At 29.6% G+C, this 22,867-nt stretch overlaps 1 protein-coding gene across 1 annotated transcript; it reads left to right on the top strand.

The window, feature by feature from the left end:
• The first annotated feature begins 2,679 nt into the window (after positions 1–2,679).
• LOC112291690 (large ribosomal subunit protein eL6y) lies at positions 2,680–4,359 on the top strand. The gene is made up of 4 exons (XM_024539487.3): positions 2,680–2,998; positions 3,368–3,474; positions 3,807–3,985; positions 4,148–4,359. The coding sequence occupies exons 1-4, from the start codon at positions 2,748–2,750 to the stop codon at positions 4,304–4,306; spliced, it is 696 nt and encodes a 231-aa protein (XP_024395255.1). The 5' UTR covers positions 2,680–2,747; the 3' UTR covers positions 4,307–4,359.
• Positions 4,360–22,867: the final 18,508 nt, after the last annotated feature.

The raw sequence follows: 22,867 nt of genomic DNA, 5'->3' as shown, positions 1-22,867 counted from the left end.
ATACTGGACTGACCGGCAACACTTCCTGGGGCTGGACGCAGCACAGACAGTATTACATCGATCTAAAAACAAGCATAGTAGCAAACGGGAGCTTACCCGGCAAACTCTAACAATCTGTGCGACCACCTGGAGTGTCGACGTTTAGCAGCACAACTGTACCGAAGGAGATAGCAACTCACATAGGTTGCACAAGTTGGGAAGAATATGGGGTTATAAATAGTGACGAGCAACCACGAATTGAATAAGAGACGAGAGAGGGGGCAAGACTACGACGACGACGGCGGCCGAGAAACCCTAACTTCGACTGCGCAATCTCAGATGTCACACCTGGAAGCTTTTACTTGGCAAGATGGAATAATTCGAAATCACTGAGTTGTGCTGTGCTACTAAAGTGCTGAATCCCTTCACAAGAATCAACACAATATCACAACATTGCGACATTCGATGACATCGAATGGGTCCCTTCACGACCAACTCACGAAGCCTGTCGAGTTAAGCTTCACATCCGTTGCACACAGGGTACAGTCTGAATTAGGGTTTACGTTGCGAGCAAACATCGTTGTGGGCTTAAGAAATAAAAAATTACACAATAAACAAATTTTATATGACAAAAAAGGAGGGGGGGGGGGGGAAATGTATGATTCTTCACCATCAGGGCCACATCAGATTTTGTTAGTGGTGCACATAAGTTATCGAATTGAATTTAATATTTCGGTTGTTTATTTATTTTATTCAAGTTTTGGCATTGATTTTTAGTAAATGGACTTTGGAGCCAAGTCCAACTTCTCTACTATTGGTATGGAAAGACTCCTCAAGAAATTGGTTTCTTATTATTTTTTACAGTAATAAATGTCAAAATTTATCTCTTTCAGAATTTAACAAACAAACAATCCTACTAAGGAAGCAACAGAACAATTGTATGATTAATCTAGTGATTCCAAATTTACATAAATGGTTTTAGTTACTAAGTATAATTAACTATTCAACTTTTAAGATGGAAAAAATCCTGCCATCTGTTTGAGGAGAACAATTTGCTAACAAGCTACATGTTCTAAACTGTACCAAGAAGATTATAATAACATTAGTTCATTTAGTACAGTGTTGTTAAACAGTAACTTGTAATTCATTTTATTCTTAAATATTACATTTTGTCGCAGTAAGTTAAGAGCACCTCTGGAAACCATAATCGACAACCCACCAGAAATTGAAATTATGTTCAAATTTACCGGCATCAATCGGTTGCACATAGCATTCTGTCAATTTCTGCAATACTTTGGCATCATTGTTACGAAACTTAGTTTCATTTTTAATAGTATTTTACCAATTTCATATATAAAGTTCAATAACCACAAAAAGAGACGTCCAACCATTGTCACTGATGTGATACTCATAGATAATACCATGTAAATGTTTAAACTTTATCACAATGGCATGACAAAATTTTGAGGAAATAATTTGTTTGCAGAGTTGAACACAAAAAAGATTAAAAAATATGGTTGGATGATGTTTATATATACAAATTTTAAAAATATTAAACTCATACTTACCCGAAATGAACCAAGCCCAGATACTTTGACCTGTGTGCCAAAATCCAACAAGGCTTCTGTAGTAAAGAATTGAAATTTAAAAACGATGTTGATAATAATGAATAAAATTTGAGAATATGAAAAATAACATGAGTTAAGCCCCTATTCGAGATTTTAATTGAAACACCAAATCTACTATCCCAAATCTACTCTCTCATTGCATAATTTATCCCGTTTGGAAAAAATTAACCGTAATATAAATATCCTTTGCACATGTTGATCATTATTGCTGTAAGACCCAAATTGTTAATAACAACATTTTAGTGCACATGGAGCTATTATGCATACTAATTGGAATTGACCCACAGGCATCATCGAGCCTGTGCACAAAATTCAGTCAAACACAATTTTGATAAGGTCTTGTTGTAAAATTATCCAAACAACATAAAGGATGTAACAGAAAACAAATAAAAAACTTGGTGTTGCATTCAAGCAGAATTTCAAGAAGCTCAAAGCTGATAGATTTTGAAACTAAACGCACAAAATACAAAATGATAATCAATTATGATTAATGTAAATAGAAAAAAAGAAAAAAAAGGGTTTGATATGATCATAATTGTGACCAAAACGACCATCACTTGCATACATTCATGCAAATTGTAACTGGAACTGCAAAGGGAAGCCACACTTGAAACTATGCTCAGAGTAGTGCATCAAAGGGAAGAAACAAATATCAACAACATTAATCACATTCAATGACCACAAGCTTTCTTTTTACATGAATTATAACAGTATTAATGAAAAAACACTAAGATCACTTCAAGTTGTATACATTAAACCATTGCAATTGTAGAGGCATTGACACAAATGACACACGGAATTGTAAGCCAATGACAATCAAGCAACAGCCAACATTCCAGCTTCCCGCCTCTCAAAGCAAACTACTTGTAGGAGACGAGGTTCGATCCCAAGACCGATTGCAAAGCATCGTTGACCAATAACGCGAGCCACATCTGGTCAAGCCCTCCAAACCAACGAGAGACATCCAAAAATAACGAACGTCGTCCACATCACTCTTCATCCACAAGTTTAGGGTTTGTGTCTCGAGGCTTGAAGGTCTGCCCCGCGCATTCGATCAGATCTCTTTTTCGCCAACGCCGAAGTTGAGCTGCGTTGCCGCAGCAGCCCAGATTGTCTGTTTCCGGTCTTCTGGTAGAAGCCATGGCTCCCAAGTCAGTGAAAGCTTCCAAGAGCAAGGAGCTGGTGAGGGGCATCAACCGCAGCGGCAGGTCCAAGACCTACCACAAGCGCGGCTTGTGGGCTATCAAGGCCAAGAATGGTGGGAAGTTCCCTACGCACGAGAAGGCTGCGGTAGCCGCGGCTCCCGCTGTCCGTGCGCCGAAGTTCTACCCCGCTGATGATGTTTCCAAGCCCCTGCACAAGAACAAGGTCATCAACGCTCCCAAGCTGAGGTATGTTTTATTTATTTAGGGTTTTTGTTTAGGATTGCTTCCCTTTCAGTTGAGATGTTTATGCCCTGCTATCTGGGAATTATTGGACAATTGAGAATCGTGGGTTGGGTAGAGGCGAAGGTTTAAGGTGAGAAGATGGCAATGTACATGAGGTTATGAAATCATAATCGTGGCATTGACACGCCACGATGCATATGGGATTGTCTAGAATGTCAGCGCCAGACACCATTTTTTTGTGTTTTATTGTTTTTGCGTGTGTCGCTGTGTATGTGCCCAGAACTGAATTGTTTGTTTTGGTTTCGTTCCATGAAACGCATTCGCGAACGAGGAATTTGTTGTAGTTGACTTGGTTACTGTTGCAACATTCAGGTCAAGCATCACTCCAGGGACAGTTTTGATCTTGTTGGCTGGAAACTTCAAGGGAAAGCGTGTTGTGTTCTTGAAGCAGTTGGAATCTGGACTGCTGTTGGTTACCGGTATGGAACTCTTCTATGATGGATGTAATTTCGGAGTTTGGCGTTGGTGGAAGCGGTTTGAGGGTGAAAGGCGATACCTGGCTGCGTATGATGCATGTGGACGTAGAATAGTGTTTGTGCGATGCATCACGGAAGCACTAAGTGAAGATCGTGGAGAATGAAGTGATGACGGTTGATAGTGGGGGATTGGGATAGCTTGCACATTTAACAATCTTGACACTGATGCGGGGGGGGAGTTGAGTGCGAGGAGGCAGAGGTTGGTGGTTGATGATTGTAGGGAACGATGTTGGCATGGTTGTGGAGGTCTGTGAACGTAAGAGTGTATTGTGCAGGACCATTCAAGGTGAATGGAGTTCCATTGAGGAGGGTGAACCAGGCGTACGTGATTGCGACGTCCACTAAGGTGGACATCTCATCCGTGGACGTTGCAAAGTACTCCGACGCGTACTTCAAGAGGGAAGTCGCGAAGAAGAAGAAGGGAGAGGCAGAGTTTTTCGAAGCAGAGAAGGACGTAAGTGTTGCTGTGACGCAGGCCGCAAATGCAATGAGTCTTGCAGGGAGTCGGTAGTGGGGTGGTAGTGGGGAGGTGGGTTGTGGGTGGGTGTGTTGGGACGGTGTGAGGTTGGTATACAGATTGTAGATGCTAAGGTTGGGAAGGGATGGTGTTGTGCAGAAGGAGGAGAAGAGTTTGCCAGAGGAGAAGAAGGAGGACCAGAAGGCAATCGACGCGAAGCTGATCCCTCTGATCGAGGCAGTACCGGAGCTGAAGAGTTACTTGGGTGCGAGGTTTAGTTTGAAGTCAGGCGTGAAGCCACACGAGCTTGTGTTTTAAAAGAAGCAGGGAATGCGATATGAGTAAAGTGGTGGAGATTTGATGTCTGGAAATGTCGGGGAGTGGTGTTGTGGTGAAAGAGACATGGAAATGTGAACGATTGGGGTTTGATTTTGAGGTTAGGGCGGCACTGGAGAGTTCTGTGACATTGTGAATGGGCATGTTTGCGCCAGTGCGTCATATCACTTGTTTTGGGATTGGCCTTGATTTATAATGGTCGTTCCATGTCTACAGCATGGTTTGGTGACCTGGTCAGGGTCGTTCGCTTAGCCTCCGTGCATTTTTCAATCTCGTCGCTCAGGATTCGTACTTGTTCTACTGCTTACAGGTTTCACCAGCATTTTTATCTGATCTGTTTTTATCCGCACCTTACAAAGTACGAACTCAAATGAACAGTTGCTACATTTTATATCTGAGTCTTGTGACATAAGACATCTGATCATGGATTATTCATTTAAGTTGTGCAGGGCTAGAAAAAGTAACAAGATATCTGTTCATTTTTTCTAATCTGTCAATCGTTGATGGAGCTAAACGGGAGGGCTTACGAGATGTGCTTGTTTCTATGTGCCGGTGGATACTTCTTGCATGACACAGTACCACAAGAATACGGTGAAAATGTGTCCTTTCCCATTCTAATGTCTGTAATGTGTTTTGTTGTCGCAAGGACGCTGCATTCGTTGTGGATTTGGCGATATTTATCTTGATTCCCAGCAATTGTCTTAAAAGGTAGTGTAACTGAAGTGTCGTCGCAAATCTCTATCATAAGTGAGTATGTTTTGGTATCTTTTACATTTTCATGTGAAGTTTCTTGCTTTGAAGAATCAGTCAATGTTTAGCTCCGAGCACATGGTGGGGAAGGATAACGGTTTGAAAAGTGACGCAACATAAATAAATTGTTAGAACTTAATGTTATGATAGTAGTCAGATTTATCATAATAAAAGTAATCAAAGTAAAGTAATGTTGTGATAGTAGTGAAGTGAATGGTGTGGACTGACGTGAACACCCCCTCCAATAAGAAATCTACATTTAATGTTGTATCATAACTTTTGTCTTGATACATGTAACAATTTTTGACAATTTCATGGGTAATGTCCTCCATCATACATATTCTGTCAGATTAGAAGGGTTTGAAGATGCTCAAGAAAATGTTCACATGGTTCCAAAGTGATAATAGCCATTGCTAAGATCTTACAATTTTAACAATTCGGAAGGAGAAATTAAGAGAAAATGTGGTTCTTATAATAAGTATATGAAGAATGGCATTTCTGAAAAATGTAATTGAATACAATTACAGGCTAATTTCTAGGTAAAAAAAAATATATATCTCTTTTGGAATCAAGTAATTTTACATATAAGATGACTAAGCCTCAAATACATGTTTACATAATTTTAAAAAGGTTGCTAATCTAATCCATAATGCAATTAATAAATTTTGAAGTTGAACCATATATTATATAAATTACTAGTATTATACACACACATATACTTACTTAGCAAGCTAAATGATTATCAAAATTATTTAGTTATTAAATCATTTGTTGTTATTGAAACATTAGATGTGGACTTATAAAAATATTTTATTTGGGCATATGTATCTACTTTTATTTATTTATTTACTTTTTAATTATAATTGTCAAAATATATGCTCCATATATTCACAAAAAATGAGGAAAGAGATGAACAAATGTTATTGGTTCTGTTATCATTACATTTCTGGAAAAAAATAAAAAAAATAAAAAATAAAAAACTTCATGTTTTATTCTTTTGATTAAACATTTTTTCAAAATAGAAGATCCAAATTATTCAATACATACATACATACATACATACATGTATAATATATATATTGGAACTTTTCAATCAATTGCTCTTTGAGCTCCATGTCCTTAAGGAATAGAATTTGTACATGTTCTATGTATTTTTGGTGTTCCAAAGACTTCTTCAAGGATTCATGCGTAGTGTGAACACCTATAACTTACAACAATTTAGTGCTAAGAGTTTGAAAATTTGACGAAGAGCCAAAACTATTTGTTGTCAATGCCACTTCAAAGAAACAATGATTTTGAAAGTGCTACTTGGGTTGTAAGTATATAGAACACTAGAAACACCAAAAACTCTAGAAACATAAGGAATATTAGGAACATAGATAGCACTGAGAACATTGGGAACACAAAGAACCATGAGAATACAAGAAACACTAGAAACATTAGAAATATTAGGAACATAGGGAATACTAGGAATATTGAAAATACTACAAACACAAGGAACACTAAGAATACAAGGATTATTAAGATCACCAAGAACATTGATTTTATATAGTGCTCAATTGATTTTATAGAGTGACCATTATAGATTTTAAATCGTGCTAACAACCTCAACCAATTAGTGATTTTTATGGAAAAATATACAATTTTTTTTTTTTTTTTTTTTTTTTTTGTAAAATAGATATATATACTCAAATATACGAACAATCTTTATAATAAAAAAGGTTATTCCTAAAATCAAATTTTATAGGATTATCATGACAATTAACTTGAACATCTAAAAGAAGAGGGTTTGTTGACATTCTTGAATGAACTTTATCAAGGAAAATAATATCAATAGGAATTTTCGACTCAATTGATTTGATTTAAGCAAAAAAATTAATTATTGATTAAATAAATCATCTCTTTTTTTTCACAAAAAATAAAAATGTTATAACAAAACATCTAATAAGATTTTTTACTTTTTACTTTTACTTCTATTTTTTTTTCCTTAAAAAAATGTAATATTAAATACAAATTGCAAGAAAAAAAAATGCTCCAGTGCACTTGACAAAAATTCAGAATATAAAATAATACAAAATACTAAAAATTCTTGTAATTAATATAATTAAAATAAATTTAGAAAGACCTTCTAAAATATAATGTCAGTTTTATAATTTTCTTTGTAATTTCTTATCTTCTTGATATAATATTGAATTATATATTTTGATTCTCCATAAAACATGTACAATCTTTTTTATTGGAATTAATTATTTAATTATTTAATTATTTTTAATTTTTTGTTATTGTTGTTGTGAGGATTTTAATATATATATATATATATATATATATATATATATATATATATGTATATATAGCACTAGTGTGTATATCTTATATTTTTGATTAAATATCTTGATACATAAAATTAATTACAACAAAAGTATAGAAGCTTTGAGGTGTCAACTTACAACCTTTTATTCATAATTCAATTAATCAACTATTGAGTTTGATAGCAGTATCAATTATTTGATTTAAAATTTTAAGATAAGATAAATTAAACAATAAATCCTCCACATCAAGTTATAATTTATAAAGTTATTGATTTAATACTATAATATTTTTTCACTTGATATTTATTTCTAGTTGTTGAGATTGTAATGCATATGTTGACATGCATTAATTTTCTTATTGTAAATTATAGATTTCATTAGATGATGTACAAATTGTGTCATATTTTTTGCACAAAGACTAAAATTTTGAAATAAATGTATTTAAGTTATATAATTAAAGAACTTTTTATTTATTGAGTAGAATTATAATAAATTTGAATTAAAATACTTTAATTGAATAACTTAAAAGTTAAAATTAGAGACAAAGTTAAAATGTTTGTTGATAAAACTTAAAATAGTAATCTAATACCATTGAATGTTTTTATAAGAACAATTCTTTATTCTTTGGTTAGTACAATTGCATTTTGTATGGCTTACTTAAGATGATTCAATTGATGAAATGACTTGTTATATTAATTTTGTCCTAAACTACTACCACTACTATTAATTAAGTTAGTAGAAAAAAATGATATATATAGTAAGTACTAAATCACTTATTTTTTCCTCAAATTTTAATTTAAAAATCTCAAAATCTATTAGATTTATTCTTATAATGATTACTTGAAATATCTATATAAAATATAAAATAAAATAATATTATTTATAAAATACTAGAAAGATAATATATTAATGTATCATTAAATATTAAAAAAAAATTAAAAAAGAAATAGATAGAATATTATAAAAAAATTAGAATGACTATTATTAATTACAAAAAAACTAAAGATTCTTAAATTAATTTAATTACAAAAGATGCATTGATAATACTAAAGATGGCTACGTTTTTACCTCTACATATACTTGCTATATATAAGATGTTGTAAAAGCTTTTTGAAACCAATGAGACTTACAACCAAAATCTTCTCTTTTTATGAGCTAAAATAAGCATCTACTAATTAGAAGGTTATTCTAGTTCACAACAAGTGAATTACTATGTAATATTTAGAAGTTGTAGCTATTATTCAAATCCTAATCAAATCAATCTTTACTCTTTTTAAATCACCCAAGTAATCAAGCCAAATCTCTACTATTAACTCACACTTGTAATAATAAATCATTGAAAAAATTCATGCCTAAAAGACTTTCCTTCTTTTAACTATTTATTTATTTTTTTACTTTATTTTTGTTTTTTTTTTATTTAATTAAAAATCATCCAATAAAAAATCATCCAAGTAAAAGTTTTCATTTGCAAATAACTTCTCATCTATGCTTAAATTTCATCATTGATTAAAAAACTCCATCCAAATTTAAGCTCATCCAATTCTAACCTAACTTCATCCAAGTTCTTAATTATCAATCAATTACAATTAAATATCTCAACCACAAATTTATTCACCAGATGAAGTCCAATCCACAAGTGAAGTTTTCTTAGTAATCAATTCTAATTAAGATATGCACTCACAACATGTGGAGTAGATAAAAACTGCCTTTTGAACTTTAATTAGAAGCCACCTTCGAAGCTATTGGCACATGTAAAACCGTTGCCTCTAATGCTGGTTTGGTTTGCTCCAGCCGAACTGCACCACTTTGCCTGTTCACCCCCATAATGGAAGAAAAAACAAATCGCCGCCTACAGCTCTCTTGCCATGAGGTGGAAACAATAGAGCCCTGATTGCCAGAAGCTGGATTCCTCGCCGTCGGATGGATAAAGGAGTCAAGGTACCCTCTGAGAAAGTTGGCCAGATAGGAAATTCAAAGAATCCATAAAGCTGCTCTTTAAGCTACCGCCACAACTTCGCCTCAAGCATCAAACTCTGGAAATCCACCCAAATTTATCACTTCCAATATTGCCGGCAAGAATGCAAGAACAGATCTCAAAACAGACTTTTTTGCAATTTGCACTTAATGTTCATGTCACTGCTCGGACGAGCCACATCAACTCATGACCAGGGGTGACAACCCTGCTTCGCTCACACACGTTCCTCACACAATGACTGACCTTATCGCAACATATCCACCGCGAAGGCAAAACTAATGGCATCTATTCCACAACAATCTACTCGAGGAGTACTGATCTCAACTAATGAACGTCATCATTTATTTATTTATTTATTTGAATCAAATCGACTCCAAGTTGTGATTCCATTGCTACTGAACTCCAATAGCTTCCAGCTTTAGCTCCCCTAGTTTGCAAGTCAACTAGCAAGACGATGAGACATACATCAAATAGAATTATTGCAAAGCCGATCAATACGAAATCCTCTATCACGTCTAGAGATGATTCGTCTCGTGCAGTTCACTCGATTGAGCTTGAATATTCACGTCTTGCGCTGTGTCAATAAGGACTGAAGCCAATATGCAAGGGCACCACGCCGCCTTTCGCACTGGATGCCGCATCTACACCAAGAACTAGAGAATCCACCGCCTAGTTGTTGTGGACAAAATTGCACCGATAGCAATTCCGCTCATAGCAACCCGCGTCGCACCTCCGCCTATGCCGCACCTCCGTATTGCAGGGGTAACTAGCAGAAAAAACAACGAGGAGCCACAAATCTAGTGGCTGTAGTCGCACCAAAACCACAAGCAGGTCGCCACTGCAATGTCGGCGTTTTAGAATCACACAAAGCCTTCCTAAAAATACGACCGCACTGCGGTACCACTGTCGCTTCTAATTTCCGGCTCCACGCTGATCACAATACAAAAGAAGAGGATGCTGCACTGTAGCACCTCAACGGAACGAAAAGAAAATCCCGCAGCCACACACACAGGCGATGGAACGCACTGAAAACTTTGGAGCTCCTCCAACAGCTCACAAAAACAAAAGAAAAAAGAAGAGACCAAAATTTGGGGCGGCCCGGATCCTTATCAACAATGAGGCCCCCGAAGTTCAGGGGCAACCTCATCGTTTTTTTTTTTTTTTTTTTTTTTTTTTGGTTTTTCTCTTTTTGGTTTTTCCTTCTTCTATTATTATTTTATTTTTAAGGACTACTAATGAATAATATTTTTTTATTTGTTCTTTTGAATAGGTTTGAATCAACAATTCTTCTTTAACTTTCTATTTTAATTAAAACAATCAATGACAACAAAACTACCACTATTGAATCTTCTTCCAATATTAGATAATTTAAAGGAAAATATATTTATCTTAAAAACCCATCATAATAAATTCTACCTTAAATTGCATCTCCACAATTAGCAATTTATTTTTGCTAATTATCTCAAAATTCCTATACTAATTCACTAGACTAATGACTTTAAGAACCATAAGTATATTTTTTGTACTAAACACACAAGTGATTCAATTTTGTGATTCACACCCTTCTTCAACTTTGTACTTAAGCAAAGTAAAATGGAATAGGAAAGAAATAAATAATAAAAACAAGAATAAAATAAAAGATATTTCTTCATTCTTTTGAATTATTATTTTTTTGATTTTTTTTGTTGTAATATTGAGTTGTTGTTGAATAAAATTCTTATATCTGGCTATTATAATACAATGCCAAAGATCAAGATATTATCTCATGTACGACTAGATTACAATGTGTGCAAATACTATATGAGAGCATAGAGTTGTTGTATGGATCACAAGAGTTTTTCAATATTAGAGCATTATGGTGTTAGAAGGTTGCAATGTGGTGTGCATTGAAGTCTAGAAATTGTTGCAAGAGCCGTCAAAGTAATGGGACACAAATGCAAAGATGTGATGCTGATTTTTTTTTTTTTTTTTTTTTTTTTAAAGTTGCAAATTGGTGCAACAAAATTGCACTTGCTTTCAAGTACAGTGCAAAAATCTGGTTGTAGATGCAATTGGATAAATTACAATGTGAACGCAAGCATTATTAAGGTTAAGTGCAACAATGGTTGAAATCACAACAAGATTTTTTGAAAAAATTGATGAAACAAAAAATTAATTTATATGCATTCTTGCATTCAAAGATTATTTTGTCTTATCTTTGTTAAGAATAAGAACTCAAAGAATATAAATCAATAAGTAAAATATATATCAAAGAAAATATATATATATATATATATATATATATATATATTCTAAAAAAAACTAGAATGGCTATTGTTAAAGATTACAAGACAAGAGACTCTTGAAACTAGATTAAAAGAAAGAATAGGATTAAAAAAAATAAAAAATACTTCACTCTAATCTTTATATATATCATCTAATTGAGAATGATGTGGCTATATTTTATAAGACTTCCAACATGTGTTTAACTTGTAAGACATATATGTAACTTGCAAATTAAGTTTCTTATATTTGCACTACATCGCCAACTTATTAGTCAAGTTTTTAATCTACTAATTATCTTCAAATATGTATAAAGTCAAATTTGATTTTGTAAAGTCCAAAGAATATTATATAATTTAAAAAATTTTATTCACTTTTGCCTAATCTATCTTCTTGAGGTAAATACTAATGCTAGTTATGTTTGTAATAGAGTACTTCTTCTAATAATTTAATCATATTAAATTATGTGCAGATTTGAGTGTTTGCAAAAATTTGATTGTATACAAATTGTGTTTTATTTTTATTTTTTATTTTTATTTTTTTTCTGAAGAAATAATTTATAATAAGTATTTACTAGTAGCAATAATAATAGAAATTTGCTTAAACTTATGGCATGGTAATAAGTCTTCCACACAGATAATAATTATACAATGATAGAACTTTATTGTGACAAGAGATATAGTGGTCTTTAGAGCCATACAATAATTTGTAAAGGTGCATTGTCATAGAAGCTTTCATAAACACAAACATATAAAAAAATATAAATAAAAATAAAAGAACCAATGTTTTTACATATCAAAGTTTAGAAGTATACTTTAAAAATATATGGAGTCTAAATTTAATATTTTAAAAGTCATTTTTACTTAGAAATTTTCTTAAAAAATTAATGTTATTTTAGATTTATAAATTAGAAGTCATTTGGAATAATAAAGTCATATTTATTTATTATTATTATTTTTAATTGAATTTTAATCCTTTTCTTTTCTATATTTTATATTTTAAATTCTTTATTGTGATCTTTTCTTATTATTACAAGTTTTGTAATTTGTGAATATCATCTATAGGTGAATACCAATTACTTTGATTTATTAATGATTTTTGCTTTTATATTGTTTGGAATAAAGATTTAGTTTAGATTTTTATTTTTGTTTCAGTATCTTCTCTTAATTATAAGTATTATTGTGTATGGCTTTTTGGTGTTGCCCTATTTTGTGTTATACTAGTCTATGTTAATATGCATTTTATAGAAATGAGATCATCTTGATGGCTAACAAGATCTTTTTGTTTTGGTTATTGGCCTTGTTGTGATATAGAGGTGATTTCTAGTGAAGTGCAAATATTGGTGATAATTTTAAGCAAATTTTGTCTTTAAGCCTTTAAATATTTTTAGTTAGCTAAGTTGTATTTTTACAACATATACTAAGACTTTATATTTTTAAACTCTTTCGCAAGACTACTTAGTCATTCATCATATCCAAGACTTTACGCTACCAATGGATATTATTAAGGTTTTGTAGGTTATTTCAATGGTAGGTAATACCAAAAGACTTTGAGTTTAGAGTATAGACACATTTTATGAGATAGAAGACAATTCCCGTAATATGATATATATATTTTATTTATTTATTTATTTTGGAAAAAGTTGAGAGCATTTCCTTGTCAAATTAAAAGCTTAGATATCAAACATAATTCAAGAAAAAATATCAAATTTCTTTTCTTTTTAATGAGTGATATGCCTTTGAGCTATTATTACAATATTTTGAGCATAAGCACTTTAGACCTATGAAAGGAGTAAATAATACTCACTTTAATTGCAAGAACTTAAGCATTATTAAGAAGTCAATATAGAGCTTCTCTCAGTTTTTAAAGAAGGTGCTTTTTTTTACTTAAATTTTTGTATTGAACAAAGAAGATCCACAAAAAAATCAAAAAAATTAAAAAATGATACAACTACAAAAGATACCAAAAAAAGGTGTGATGGCTTAAGATGTAAAGACAACTATGTTTGTAATAGGAGAGCTTCTTAGAGCATTTATTAAATATTTAATGTATAAGTATAGAAGCTTTAAATGTAATCAAATGCAACAAATTTAAAACTTGTATTGAAAAAAAGATATTGCATACACTATATATACTTATTTGGCTTAATTTGCAATAAAATCAAGGAGTATATTTTTTGAGAGTCAACTTGTCAAGGTTATTTATTTTATTTTATTTTATTTTTTTCAAAGATTGACAAACAACTATTAGAACTGATTATATTAAGGATTATTTTTAATTATAATAGCAAGACAATGTTGGCACAAGCATTTGCAAAAGTTGAGACCTGTGATAGAGCCTTCTATCAACATAATGATTCTAACATGGTTGTTTGGATGAAAAATATTTCCATACCTAAGAAGATTGTTTTTGTTACAAGTACCTTCATGAAAATTCAATATAAAAGGACAATGTATTATCAAAGGTGTTTTAAATTTAGTCATACTAAAAAGAATATTTATTATTCTAAAAAAATCTTTAATATATAAAAAGCCTAAAAAATAAAAAATAAAAAATAAAAAAAATCTAAAAAAATCAATTTAAGTATATTCATCAACTATAGTAATCATAATTGCTTCATTTTAAATCCAAATAAGTATCTTATTTTAGATAAAAAAGAACCAAATTAAAAAATAAATTCAATAGTATGGCCTTACTAGGCCAAATCATTAAAAGCTAATATTTTAGGAAGTTGATCAAGATAACAAAGATTAATTCTATTACTAGAAGTTTTTTTTTATTTGGCCTTAAAAATACACCAACTATATTTTAAAAGAAAATGGATTAAATACTGGTTGCCTTATTATTTGTTAGATGCTACATTGTAATATTATTATTTTTGGTAGCAATCTGTAACATCATGTGAGATATTTATAGATTATATTTGAGCAGTTATATGTCAAGGACAAGAACTCAATAAAAGCAAATAAATAAGTACAATTCTTTCAAAGAAATGTGATATATATATATATATATATATATATATATATATATATATATATATATATATATATAAAGAAATTATAATAGGTATTGTTAAAAGATAAGAAAACTAGAGACTCTTGAAACTAGACTAGAAGCAAGAAAGAAATTGATAAGAGTGAAAAAGACTTCACACTTGTATACTATCTACCTAGGATCTATGTGGCAATATTCTATAGGACTTCCAAAAATATATTGACTTTGCAAAATACATATCTTAACTTATAAGGTAAGTTTTCTATATGGATGCTACATAGTTAGCTTATTCCACAAGCTATCAATACATATGGTATATGATTAGCTTTTTAATCTAGTTTCTTACCTATCAATTAGCTAAAAATACATGTAAAGTCAAAACAACATCAAGAAAGCTTCTACAAAGCTTTTTTAAAAGATATTATGAAATTAATTTATTTTTATATATTTCTACCTATTCATATTATCTAGATGATAATTAATATATATATATATATATATATATATATTCTTGATATTACTTCCTCCTTTTAAAGATAAGTTCCACAAGAAGTGGTGATCACATGTTGAAGAAGTCTAAGATGCGGCAAATTATATTTGCTACGTATTTTGATCTTTGTTTCTTTTGAAAGTAGTTGATAGGTCTTCTTAGCCATTGATAATGCCTCCTTTTAAGGTAGGAAATCTACCTTGTTATTTGATTATTTTTGAAACCTTTGTAACTTCATTCAAATAAAATATTTATAATACCATCAAGAGTCATTTCCACCTCTAATAAAATTATAAAACATCAAGACTCTCTTCCTAGGTTGTAATATCAAATACGTTATATCTTGCCATCTATTTGAGGAAAAAACATGTCCTTCTCGAAGGTCTTCATTCCTATTATGTCAGCTTGAAGGCTGTTATAATTGTAATGACTTGTCCAATAAGTCAAAAAATCATGGCTCTTGAATTGAATCTGCTAGCTATTGGTTCTCTAGTTTTTTAATGCCTTAATTATATAAAAACTACAAACAAAGATAGAAGGTAGAATTCAATCTTTTCTAAATTTTGTTTTTTTTATAGCAAAGGTTTATTATCCTTCATCTTGGTTTTGATGGATGTCATCTATAAAAAACTTTGATCTTTTCTATTGTATTTTTATGAATTTTTACTAGCTTCTATATATATTGTATCCGTGCTAATGAATAATATATTCCAACATATGTCGATGTTGCCTTGAGTCTAAGACTTCTTCTACCTTAAATTTTTAATTATTATCTACTTATGTAGGAGGCAGAGATATTTGTCTTCTTTTCAAGATATTCTTTGTTTTTTATGGCTTTAAAAAAAACATTTGAAATATAAGATGGATTTTCATAGACTTTGGTAGATGTAATCTATAAGTATCTGGATTGACTTGTTTACAAATAAAAAATGGTCTAAATCTATAATAAACCAACTTGGCATAAGAACGAATAGTTTTAATATTACAACAAAGTAACCATACCTTATTATTAACCTAAAAATAAGATTTTTCTTTATGATAAGCATCCGTGTTACTCTATTGTTGTTCTTGAGCCTCTTTTAGTCATGCCTTTATTGTTGTATGTAACTCAAATAAATCATTTTCCAAATCTTTCGCTACAAGATTATCAACCTTTAAAAAGTCAAAAGCATTAAATTATGGATAATAACCATAATTAATAAAAACATTATTTATTACATAGAAAAATATATCATATTATTATAAGCAAAATTTACCAATGAAAAAAGAGTTATTCAATCATCTTGTTGATACTTGATGATACACTTCAAATACTACTCCAAAATTTAATTTACATGCTTTTTTTGTCTATTAATTTGAAGATGAAAAGCCAAAGATATTTTTATTTCTACTTTTTGAATCATAAAAAGTATTTTAAAAAATCTTCATACAAACTGAGTTCATCTATTCAATATAATATCCTTAGACAATCCATGATAGCGATAGATGTGGTTATAGAAAATTTTGGTTGTTTCTTCACTTGTGATAGATTTTTTATATAGTATAAAATATGCCATCTTAGTGAAATGATCTACTATCACAAATATAGAATCATAAAGATGTGAGACTAGAAGATCTGTGATAAAATCTATAGAAACAGAAGACCATAGTTGTTTTGAAATGGGTAATAGTTGGAAAATTCTATAGGATCAATGACATAGAGTTTTTGACCTTGAACACATGTCATATGATTGGATAAAGTCTTTCACTGCTTTTCACATTTATGGCTACTAAAAATCTCTAAATAAAAGTTCTAAAATCTTGTTATATCCAAAATATTTGGCCGCTAGAAAGTCATGATGTCCTTAAAAAAACAAGTAAATGTGCTTCTTTTTCTAGAATGTATAGGCATCCTTTGAAATATAGTAGGTTATTTTTGAATTCAAACTTAAAAGCATCATGAGATTTAGAAGAATGATTTTTGATATTTTGAATAAGAAGATCAAAGGACATACTTGTTTGAATTTTTTTAATAAAGATTGAATCAATAATCAATATCAATTTTATTATTTGAAGTTGAAAATACTCCAGCTTCAAGAAAATTGTTCTTTATTGATAAAAAGATACGTTTCTTTCTTTTAGTATAAGATAAGAATGTCTAGAAAGAGTATTTGACAAACTTTGTTATTTTTTGAGTCAATAAGTGATCTTAAAATCAAATCTTTACAAAAACATGCTCCAAAAAGCTTGGCGATGATTCAAAATACGTATTGACATAAATTATTTAAGATTCGTATAGTCAATATAAATAGTGACTGGATTAGAAGTGCCTTCTAGATAATGGTGTTATTTTAAAAACAAATCCACAATTGCAAGAAATTCTTTGTTGTAAATCTTATAGTTGATCTCGACTATTAAAAATAATTAAATAAAAAGCTATTAGGTGAAGTTTATTATTTGTTCCTATTTTTAATAATACAATACCTAAACCAAAGTTTGATGTATCTATTTTTATAAAAAATGGATTAGAAAAGTTGATGCAATGTAAGATTGGTGCAAAAATAAAGGTTGTTTTAAGAACTTCAAATACTGTTTTTTTTTTTTTTTTTTTTTTTTTCTTAATTCTATTGAAGTTTATCTTTATAAGTCAAATTTGTAAATAGAGCTATAATTTGAAAGAAGTCTTTAAAGAAGATCTGGTAATAATTAGTAAATTCTAAAAAATATTAGATATTTCTTATTATTTTTGAAATATTTCAATCCATAATAGTTTAAACTTTCTTAGGATCTATCATAAGTCCATTATTTGAGATGATGAATTTTAAGAAGTCGACTTGAGTAGTTTGAAATATACACTTTTGTATCTTAGCATAGTATCCTACATCTCTTAGTTTTTGTAGCATACAATGAATATGAAGTTCATGTTTATTTATATTTTTAGAATAGATTAAGATGACATCTAGGTAACAGGCAAGAAAATCATCAAAAAACTTTCAAAAAATATCATTTATTAGATGTTGGAAAGCTATTGGTGCATTTCTAAGTCCAGAAGACATGATGTTATATTCTAAATGTCCATATCTTGTTCAAAATGTAATCTTCCATTCATCTCCTTTTTTGATGCATATCAGATTATTTGCTCTTTGTAGATCTATTTTTGTATAGATCTTAATTCAATTCAATTAGTCAAGAAGTTTAGATATCAAAAGTAGCGGATATCTATTCTTCATGGTGATTTTATTGAATCTTTGATAATCGGCATACATCCACAATGATCTATCTTTTTTTTTCACAAATAAAATGGGAGCTCTTGTTAGAGATTTGAAATAGCATATGAAATTCTTGTCTAACTTTTTTTTCCATATATTCCTTGAATTCAATCAGTTCATTTTATGATAAAGTATAAATTGATCCAAATAGTGGTTGAGTTCTTTCTTGAAAGTCAATTGAGTAGTCATAGGAACAATGTTCTAGTATAATATCTATATTCTATTTTTCAAATATATCTTAAAAATCTTAATATTGGTTTAAATTGCTACTTGAAGTCTTTTTACCATTAAAAATATGTGAAGTATAAATGATATAAGATAATTTTTTTTTTGTAGCATGTAAAAAAGCTCTTGCACCTATAAATATAGGTTTATTTATACTAGACTTATAACTTTCTATTTGATCAACTATACTCTTAGTTTTACTTTCAAAAAAATCAAGAATATAAAAATCTAATCTATTTTTGGATTATATTTTTTTAACCATGATAAACCTAAAATGATTGAATTAAAGAGAGATTTAATAATATTAAATATTACAAAGCTACTATGACCATTAGTTGTTACCTCTATAGAAAGGTTTCATAAATAATATTTTTTGAAGATAATAGATGACCATCTATGACTTCCATATGAAAAAATTTAGTTTTCTTCACTAAAAATATATTATATCTTTTAGCAAATTCTTCATCTAAAAAACATGTTGAAACTCCTAAATCTAATAAGGCTAAGATTTTCTCATTTTTAGGTCCTAAAATAATATTTATTATAAAATAAGAAGAGGATTCTAAAGATAAAATATAACCTTTATTAGATGATGTACAAGGTTTTATCTACATGGTTTGTATTATAGCTGGACAAACTTGTTTTTTGACATACTATCTTTTTTTACGACCGTACTCTTCATTTTGTGGTTGCATTATTTCTTTAGACAATATTGAGCAGTGTGCTTAAGTTCTCTATAATATTAGCACAATTTTTTTAACAACAACGAATCTTTTCTTGCTCAATAAGAGGTTTGAAATGTATTGCATCAATTTGCATATCTTCTACTTTCAAATATAATTTTTGAGAAGACTTTGGTATTTTCATTAAATTATAGTAATATTGAGGTATTTTTGTGCGACTTTCAAAATAAAATTCAAAAAATTGATTGTCATATTTCATAGCAAAGTCAATTACTTGACTCAATGTTTGAAGATTAGATAAGTTGAGCATCAAGTTTTTTACCTCATATTGTAATCCATAGAAAAATTAGCTTACAAGTGCAATACCATCCTACTTAATATTAATTGTAAGTTGTTAAAATTATGAAGCATATAATGTTACCAATTGATTACATAATTGTAAAATATGGATCTTATTGATTGCAATACAAATTAGATTATATTCTCCATATATGGATCAAAACTCTTCAAAAAAAGCCTCAAGATTATTTAATATTGAATCTTGTCATTCAAAAAAAGATGAAAACTATGATAATGCTCAACTTGAAAGAAGTGTACCAATGAATCTAATTTGCAATCCTAGAATTGGATAACTTTGAAATTGAAATTTAATTACAAGTTCTATTTGGTTGATAAATCCTCAAAACTTAGATCTTTTATTATCAAACTTCTCGAGCAATATAATCTTTTGTTCTATAATATTAAAAAGATGTTCCACTATAAAAAAAGGGACACAATTTGATGCAGATGTTGAAACAACTTCAATCATGTCTATATCTTTGCTCTTTGCCATTCTTATTGCTCTTTATGGTGATAAATTGAGTTGATACATTGCAAGCATTAACTCTTTCAATTGCTCTTGCATTTATGCCATTACACTATTTATTTTAAGAAGCTTTGCTATGATAACATTTAAAGAAAGAAAGACGTTTAATATTGCTCGAAGCAAATTGAAGAAAAGACTTAAAAACAAAGAAAAAATACTAAAGATAATATCAATTTAGAAGAGGCTGATTTGTAACTTCTAATATGCTTAAGTTTTATAAAAAAAATGGAGATAATCTACTTTTAATCAAAAAAAGATAAAGCTTTGATATTATAAGTGTATTTTTTTAATTTATCAAAAATAAGAACTTAATGAAAGCAAAAAACTAAGTGAAACTCTTTTAATGAGTTATAACAAAATGAAAAATAAAAAATATATATATTAAAATAAAAAATAGAATAGCTATTATCAAAAGATAAAAAAAAACTAGAGACTTTTGAAATTAGACTAGAAGAAAAAAAAGAATTGATAAGAATGAAGAAAACTTCACTCTTGCCTTTATATATACTATCTATCTAAGATCTATGTAGCAACATTCTATAAGACCTCCAAAAATGTGTTAACTTTGCATGACATGTATCTTAACTTGTAAGGCAAGTTTTTTATATGGACGCCACATAGTTATCTTGTTAGGCAAGCTATCAACACATATGGTATATAGTTAGCTTGTTGATCAAATTGCTAAATTATCAATCAACCACAAATATATGTAAAGTCAAAACAACATCTAAGAAGCTTCTAGAAAGCTTTTCTATAAGGTATTATGAAATTAATCTATTTTTATATACTTCAACCAATTCATATTACCTAAATAACAACTACAATAGATATATATCTATAATATTATATCAATAGGAATTATGTTTATATTGTAATAAGTGTAAATTATTCCACAAATAATTATCATATTTAGGCTACATAATTATTTCAAGAGATCTTAGTATACAACAAACAAAGATAGATGCCTAATAGAAAATTTAAGCACTAATTAATATTTTACAACTTTGAATTTTTTTTGATTTGGCATAATATTATTGAAGGTTTATCATGAATTTTTATTTGATTTCTAAGTCTTTAATTAATCTTATAGATAAGGATCATCCATAGACTTGTTATGATGAATAACAACATGCATTTGATATATTGAAAAAAAAGCTAAATTAAGTTCAAATGCTTTGACATCCGGATGCTATTAGATCTTTTTAAGTACACACAAAGTAGAATATAGTAGCATTAGAAGCAATCTTGATATAAAAAAATGATTTAGGATAGAAATATGTCATTATGTTTATTTTTGTAAGTAATAATAGTATAAAATCTAGCTATTGAGCTTAAAAAGTAGAAGCTTTAGCAAAATTTTTGGCCATTACTTATTTCCAATCTTATTTGTATAAGAAACAATTTATATTAGTAAATAACCATCAATCTTTGAAGTGGCTTATAAAATTAAAAAAAAAAAAAAAAAAAAAAAAAAAAAAAAAAAAACTTATTCACTAGCTTATTAAATGGACAATGTTGATTTAAAAATATGACTTTGATATTGTGCATTGAATAAACATTACCAATTTAGATGCAAAAATACTTACTAGTAATCTAAGTCTCTTAGAAGAGAGATTGATTGAAGCTCAATGACATGGAAATTATGATATAGAAATAATTCTTGGCTGATATGCAACCACATATCTAACTTTGATGTCATGCTCAACAATTGTAATATCTAATCAATACTCAAATAAGAATTTTGATAGAATCGTAGTATTTATTAATGTATGGAAGGACATTTTAGGCTTGCACAAGCTTCAAAAAGGATATTCTTTTCAAGTATTTCTACTAAAAAAAGAGATAAGATTTATCACTAAATAGTGAGGTTTTATTGAAAAAATAATTTAGTATTTTGTGTATGGTCTAATAAAGCTAGGCATATAGTTCTAAGATTAATTTAGAGAGCTTTTGTGATATGGAATGTACTTGAGGAGCTTAAATATTTTTAGATATATATAATATATTTAATGTTGTATAATTAATATTGATAGACAAGTATGTATCAATAGGCTACTACATATGTTTTTTTAGTATGAAGTGTGTGATCAAATTAAGTCAAATTTTAACATATTATTACTTTACTTGACACTTTTATTGTCATGAACATATACATTTACCTCAATAGTTACTTATATGATTAAGTAGAAGTAGATAAATATAGAATAATTTCATAAAGTCTTCTACAGCTTCTTAGAAGCTTCATAGACGCGGTTTTGACTTTAGATGTATTTGTAGGTTAAAGACTTGGCCAAAAAGCTAACCATGTATTGGTAGCTTGTGGAACAAGTTATCTCTGTGTAATAGCTTGTAGAACAAGTCAACTACGTGGCGCATACATAGATAACTTGCCTTACAAGATAAAACATGTGGCTAACAAAGTCAATACATGTTGGAGGTCTTATAGGACATCACCATATAGCTCTTAGTTAGATAGTATATATGGAGGCAAGAGTGAAGCCTTCTTTACTCTTATCAATGCCTTTCTAGTCTTAGTCTTATTTCAAGACTTTCTAGTCTTCTTGTTTTTGGCAATAGCCATTCTAGTTAATATTACATCACCTTTTGAGTGACTTTCTAGTTCTCTTCAGTGATAGAAGAGTGTATTGAAGATTTTCTTTCTTCGAGATTCATGTCCTTGACAATTTGACAAGAGTGCTAATATATTATTTCTCTCTTATTTTAGAAGTGAGTGGATTA

This window comes from Physcomitrium patens, chromosome 14 (genome assembly GCF_059467195.1).
Source record: "Physcomitrium patens ecotype Gransden chromosome 14, ASM5946719v1, whole genome shotgun sequence".
In the NCBI taxonomy this organism is placed as follows: domain Eukaryota; kingdom Viridiplantae; phylum Streptophyta; class Bryopsida; order Funariales; family Funariaceae; genus Physcomitrium; species Physcomitrium patens.
The sequence above is the reverse complement of the archived record's forward strand: the minus strand, read 5'-3'. Positions and strand labels throughout refer to the sequence as shown.

Excerpts from the sequence above, each read along its gene's own strand:
- LOC112291690 (XM_024539487.3), top strand. The coding sequence starts at position 2,748 with ATGGCTCCCAAGTCAGTGAAAGCTTCCAAGAGCAAGGAGCTGGTGAGG. Across the intron at positions 2,999-3,367 it reads ATCAACGCTCCCAAGCTGAG|GTCAAGCATCACTCCAGGGA; the intron begins GTATGTTTTATT and ends TGCAACATTCAG. Across the intron at positions 3,986-4,147 it reads TTTTCGAAGCAGAGAAGGAC|AAGGAGGAGAAGAGTTTGCC; the intron begins GTAAGTGTTGCT and ends GGTGTTGTGCAG.